At 30.3% G+C, this 6,089-nt stretch overlaps 1 protein-coding gene across 1 annotated transcript in view; it reads right to left on the bottom strand.

Moving 5' to 3' along the window:
- Positions 1-310: 310 nt before the first annotated feature.
- Positions 311-6,089, bottom strand: part of LOC106469540 — an 11,483-nt gene continuing 5,704 nt past the window's right edge. The window contains exons 3-6 of the mRNA XM_013930037.2: positions 5,311-5,796; positions 4,677-5,107; positions 2,569-2,660; positions 311-1,919 (exon numbers count right to left, since the gene is read on the bottom strand). Of these exons, the coding sequence (XP_013785491.1) occupies positions 1,735-1,919; positions 2,569-2,660; positions 4,677-5,107; positions 5,311-5,796 (1,194 nt within the window). The 3' untranslated portion in view covers positions 311-1,734. The remainder of the gene's footprint in view (positions 1,920-2,568; positions 2,661-4,676; positions 5,108-5,310; positions 5,797-6,089) is intronic.

Below are 6,089 nucleotides of genomic sequence, written 5' to 3'. Positions count from 1 at the left end.
AAGTTCACACTTGGTTTTGAACAAGTGTCTAAGAAGCATGGTCACCACCACACTTATCCAGTATACTATGTAACCCATGTGGTAATACAACTAAGTTAATTAAGTTAATAATTCAAACAGTATAACATTATACCGTATAGAAATCCAGAAGTTATTTAACAATAAAGTGACGGACTACAAAATATAATATCCTTAACTAATTAATTTGCAATATATAATTGATTGTCATTGAAAACTATTTACGTACAATTATACAAGTGAAAGTTTCTACATAATTAAAAATATTGAAATAGCATTTTGGTAGAACAAATGATCTTGTAACTTTTGGTGCCAAAACCAACACTTGCCCAGTCAGTGCCAACTTCACCGTTTGTTACATTCTTAAATGCCGTAGGTACACAGCCAGGACTTCCTCTATAACAATTTTTTTTATCAACCCTTTTTATGTCAATTATCAAGTATAAATTCAATGCCTCCATACACTATTTGGGACCACTAAGATACAAGTTCAATAAAATAACATTACAATTTAAATATTAATATTTTATCAGTTTTTGTGAAATCCCACAGAGTGGCAAGGTGGTTGTGATGGACAGGTGATTGATAAACACTGGTCTCTTCAACATGATGATGTGGAATAAATAACATAGAATAATCTCACCTGATACTAAATCAACATGGCAAAACTTAACACTTTTAAAGCCTCATTTTATCTTGTCGTTAACTCTTTTTAAGTAAAATGTAATTTGAAAGGATATTTATCCAACACAGGCATAAAATTAATTGTAAAATAATTCACGTTCAAATTTAAGACAATATTGGTATTTATTTAAATTGATATCTAAAACTTTCATAATACAGGTATTCTAATACAAATAAATATAAAAACCATTTAATTATTCAACACATTTTTGTGATACACGTGAATTACACAACTTAAGTTTCTCAGTTAAACATGAGATATCGCATAAGCCAAGTTTATGTTTAAAAATGTTTTGCTATACTGTTGATTTGTAGTAACTGTAGTGTTACCAGTTACACGTTTTACTTATTAATGATAATGTGACAAATAATCGCAAGAACATACGATTTAGTGCGAAATTTTTCCGCGTTGACAACATTCTGAAATGAGCATGCATTATTTATATTTGTACAACAAAAGATTTCATTAAAATGATCAAGCAGACGTTTAAATATACACATTATCCGTAGAGGCTACTATTACAGTAGTGGTATAATGGATGATCAGACTTGTGTAAAATAATTTACAGCTATAGTGAAATTATGAGCAATATGTTCAATATCAATGTAACAATATAATTACTAGTTCGTTTAGATGTTTAATTTACTACACAATGATAAGAAGATGCAAAGAAGTACATGTTTCTGACTCTTAATTTGTTTTTTGATAAATGTAAACAAAATTTTCAATTCAGTGAATCCCTCAGAACATTTCTTGTTTGAACGTATAACTAAATCATAACTATACACGGACCAGCAATGATGGTACTACTTATTAAATGAAAGGAGAACAAGATTAAACCGTTTTGTTGGTGTTTAGCAGTAGTCTGCTAAAATCTGTAGAACATAAACAGAATTGTATGGTTCAAATGTAAGCCATTCATTCACCAACCAAGAAACTACCAAAGTTTCTGGAACGTAGCTCCAAGTAGTTCTGTCTGTAATGTTTCAAGGCGTATAACACCCGAAATTATTTTGTTGGTGAATTGTATTTCAGGCATACTTCTTTTGCTGTCGAGCACTTCTTCTTGTAGGTTCCAGTTTAAGACTTTTATCTCTCTTGACACGAACCTGTCGTTTTTTTCTAGTTTTTCCACTTTCTTGGACAATAGGTGGAGTACAATCCTCTTGAGTATTACTTGGAGTTTCTTGAATGGTATCAACTACACTTTCATTTCCTGAAGAAGATAATTCTTATCATAAAGACATGCATCAATAAAAAATAAATTTCCGCGTACACAACTTTAATATGGTCTACATATTACTGAATGATGCACCTTTTCTGTGATAACAAAATCTTTCACTAATATGGTCAACACTTTGATAAATTAGCTCAAATGTTGTTGAAATAACTTTATTTAGCCAGTTAGCTTGAAAATATTTTAAAAGAAGCAGGACGTACTCAAATAATACAAGTTTTTATTCAAAGAATCTGAACATATTTAGAAAAAAATACTCTAAACCATTAAAATCCAACGTAAGCATATATTTCAAAAAAGCACTTGGCATATCACAACTCAATAAAGAACCTGGAAACTTGGTTTACTGAGTACAGAAAAAAATTTCTAAGATGAAATAACAACATCTTACGTTTTGATGAAAAAAAAAAGGGATAAAAAAATAACAAGCTTCAAAACATAATTATATTCTGTTTGGATGAGAGATGAGGCACACAATATTAGGAGTTGCTTAGATGCAAGAGAATTCATTATGTATGACAGTACATTTTTACACACTCGTATCACGAAATATTGCTTTGGAAAAGAAACATGGTTGTTTTATCTTTTGACTTTATAAGTTAATAATACTGTATAATAGAAAATATACCCGACTGCTGTTGAGTAACTTCCCTGTGTAGCTGCTTAATTCTCTCCGACACCCACGGCTTCTTGAGTTTTCTCTTCTTTAGCATTGGTGTTCTAATAGAAATAACATATTAATACACCTTATAAAATATATGATGGGAAAACCAAAGTTAACAAGCTATCTGCCACTCAAGTACTATAATTTTAGAGAGGCAAGTCTTAATGGTTCCTTCTGATAAAACAAAAAATCTAATGAACATAGATTTTAATATGACGAGGCTTCTCAGCCAACAAAGTAGTTTTGTGATCCTGTTTTTTTGTGCCTGCAATATAAATTATTTAGAAGTTTTAAAGCATTGTGACAAAAGGTAAAATACTTATTCTATTAAGACAGATGTATATTTGAAACTTTCCAAAGATTTCAGTCAAGTATAACACTCACTGCACTGAATCACTATCAAGTTGACAAAAAACAACAACAATTTTTTAAAACTTTTATTATAATCCTTTCTTCAAACTTAATAACGTGTTAATTACTAAACTAGTACGAGCACTTTGTGGCCTCTATCTTCTTTTAATGCTACAAAACCTATTCGTCATTAGCCAGATGTGTCAATTCCATGCAAAAAAAAACAACAACAAAAAAACTACTGGATGAAAGAGTTTGAAACTTGAGATAAGGTTTCTACAGATTAGGTAGTTTCTATAAAATATACATCTTATTTACGTATGTGATATTTGTACAAATTCTCAGCTTTTAAAATAATTCATTGAGATATGTTGTTGAAGATTTTTTACCTTTGTTACAAATTTCCATGAAAGGTTTTTTATGTCTTTATACATTCATGTTAAACGTGCCAATAAAGTTTTGTAAAACACTGCATACAGTTTCTTTAGAAACATTCACTAAAACACAAACAGCAACTGACATTGTTGTCAGTTTCTGTTTTTGTCAATGCTCTTGAAGCTGTAAAGCGAAACGTTGAATTTTTAAATAAAAACAACATTTTTACGTTATGAGTTTGTATATTTCTAGTATTAAAAACGTCTTTTATTGTGTATTTATAACAGGAGCCTACAGCTTCTCAAACCATGACAACTGATTATTGTCATATTTAACTGTATGAATAATAATGATACTTAATCCATAAATCATATTTACCTGTATGAATAATAATGATACTTAATCCATAAGTCATATTTAACTGTATGAATACTAATGATACTTGATCCATAAGTCATATTTAACTGTATGAATAATAATGATACTTGATTTATAAATCATATTTAAATGTATGTTTATGGATTAAGTATCATTATTATTCATACAGGTAAATATGATTTATGGATTAAGTATCATTATTATTCATACAGTTAAATATGACTTATGGATTAAGTATCATTATTATTCATACAGGTAAATATGATTTATGGATCTAGTATCATTATCATTCATACAGTTAAATATGACTTATGGATTTAGAACACTCATTACATCAAAATATATTGACCCCCCAGTCATACTTTCCAGTTGAGTCATCCAATTGGTTAGAGATATAACTTAAAGCTGATGATGAATAATGTTTCCAATTCAAGGAGTCTGTTGATGTAAACACTGATACCAAATAATACCTACACCAATTCAGCAACTAGTTTACTGTCAAATGATCAGACCTCATAATCATGGAAACATGTCTTAAAATTTGAAGTGACATGTCATTTCATATTAAACATTTAGAAACATGGTGATTTTTTAAAACAATCAACAAGATCTGTACTTCAGAAGTCCTTAGGGTGAATATTAGTTTTTCTATGTACATATTCAGATAAATTTGATTTAATAAAATAAAGATTATATAGACAAGATTCAATAAAACATTGTTAAATACTTTTTTTTACTATTTGTTTCTTTTTAACTACTGTAAGTTTTTTTTTCTTATAGGAAAGGTCAGTTTGAACATAATTTGACAACAAGAATGGAATCAACTTGGAATTATTCTGACAATTTCCTGATTTATTAAAAAATTCAACCCAAGAACATTTCTTTCTATATCCTTCCATGTATCACCATGACTATTATTTTATTACTTTCCTTCTGAGAACTTTTATTTAAAGAGATTTTTACAATACCTTCTCTTTTTCTTGGCTTTATCTTTCTGCTCGTTGGTTGTTTCTTCAGTTTCTTGGCCAGAACAATTTTGTTCTACATTCTGTTTTGTTTCACTGGGTCTCAGTGGTTTGATCTGTGACATGAAAGCTGGCCACAAGAATAATGACAAAAATCTAGCCTTCAGAAGCTGGTATTCTTTAAAAAAGTGCTGTAATCGAAGACACTCGTTACATGTAGTTACTTTCAATATTTCAGTTTTGTCACCTGAATTAACTGATGTGTATGGAGCTGTCTGGCTATCTGAAATCCTAGTCTCTTCTGTTATCACTCCTGAAGTTTCATAATCTTTCGGTTCTTCACAAGTTTCTGAGCTCAAGTCATTAGTTTCCCTACTGGACATGCCAGGATGCTGAGCTTCATCACAAAACCGCTTAGCCGATGAGACTTCTCTCTAAGAAACAAAGACCATTTAAATTTCTTAAAACTGAAATTTAACAAGTTTATAAAAGAATGTTTATTGAAAACAAGTTTCCGAACATTCCAAAGGTTTACTTTGAGGTCTGAATCAAAATTTTATACAATTAAAGAAAAATCAAATCAACACATACATTGTAATATTAGCAAGAATTAGTTTTAATTACATTATAATCTTACAATGTTACTGTCTTCCTGCAGTCTTTTAACTCTTTGGCCACTTGATCCTCCTACTTTGTGAGGCACTGTCAGGACAAAATAAGGAGTTCTTTTAGTCACATCACTCACTGGCTGGGAAAGTTGTTTAATGGGCTCTTTAGTTTCTTTAACGTTTTGTGCAGAGTGATTTGTTTGTGCTATTTTCACACATTCTTGGCATCTAACTGAAGAGATGTGACCTCGGTTAGTGATGGCAATCACTACATCACTAGGGATAAAGTTCTTAAGAGCAAACAACAACCTGTTACGGTGTGCAAGTAGTAGCTTAAAGGAATTAACTGTTGTTTGATTCGGTGGTAATACCGCTGTATTACAGTCATCCGAGGGCTGCCACTTTCCATTGACATTTTCCTCGAAGGCTTGATTTACTTTTTTCTTAATTTCTAGATGATCATCTACACAAGTTTCCTCGTCATCCGAGTCTGGAGGTTTGGGAATTTTAAACAACTAAACAGAAAAAATTAAAAATATACACACATACATTTCCACACATGTATATATATATATATATATATATAATTACTTGAAGATTATGGTGTGAACTAGATGAAAAATAATTATGGTGTGAACTAGATGAAGAATAATTATGGTGTGAACTAGTTGTAGAATAATTATGGTGTGAACTAGTTGTAGAACAATTATGGTGTGAACTAGTTGTAGAATAATTATGGTGTGAACTAGTTGTAGAATAATTATGGTGTGAACTAGATGTAGAACAATTATGGTGTGAACTAGTTGTA

The sequence above is a fragment of the Limulus polyphemus genome, unplaced genomic scaffold (genome assembly GCF_000517525.1).
Source record: "Limulus polyphemus unplaced genomic scaffold, Limulus_polyphemus-2.1.2 Scaffold3537, whole genome shotgun sequence".
Taxonomy (NCBI): domain Eukaryota; kingdom Metazoa; phylum Arthropoda; class Merostomata; order Xiphosura; family Limulidae; genus Limulus; species Limulus polyphemus.
Note: the sequence above shows the minus strand (reverse complement) of the source record. Positions and strands in the feature narration are given on the sequence as shown.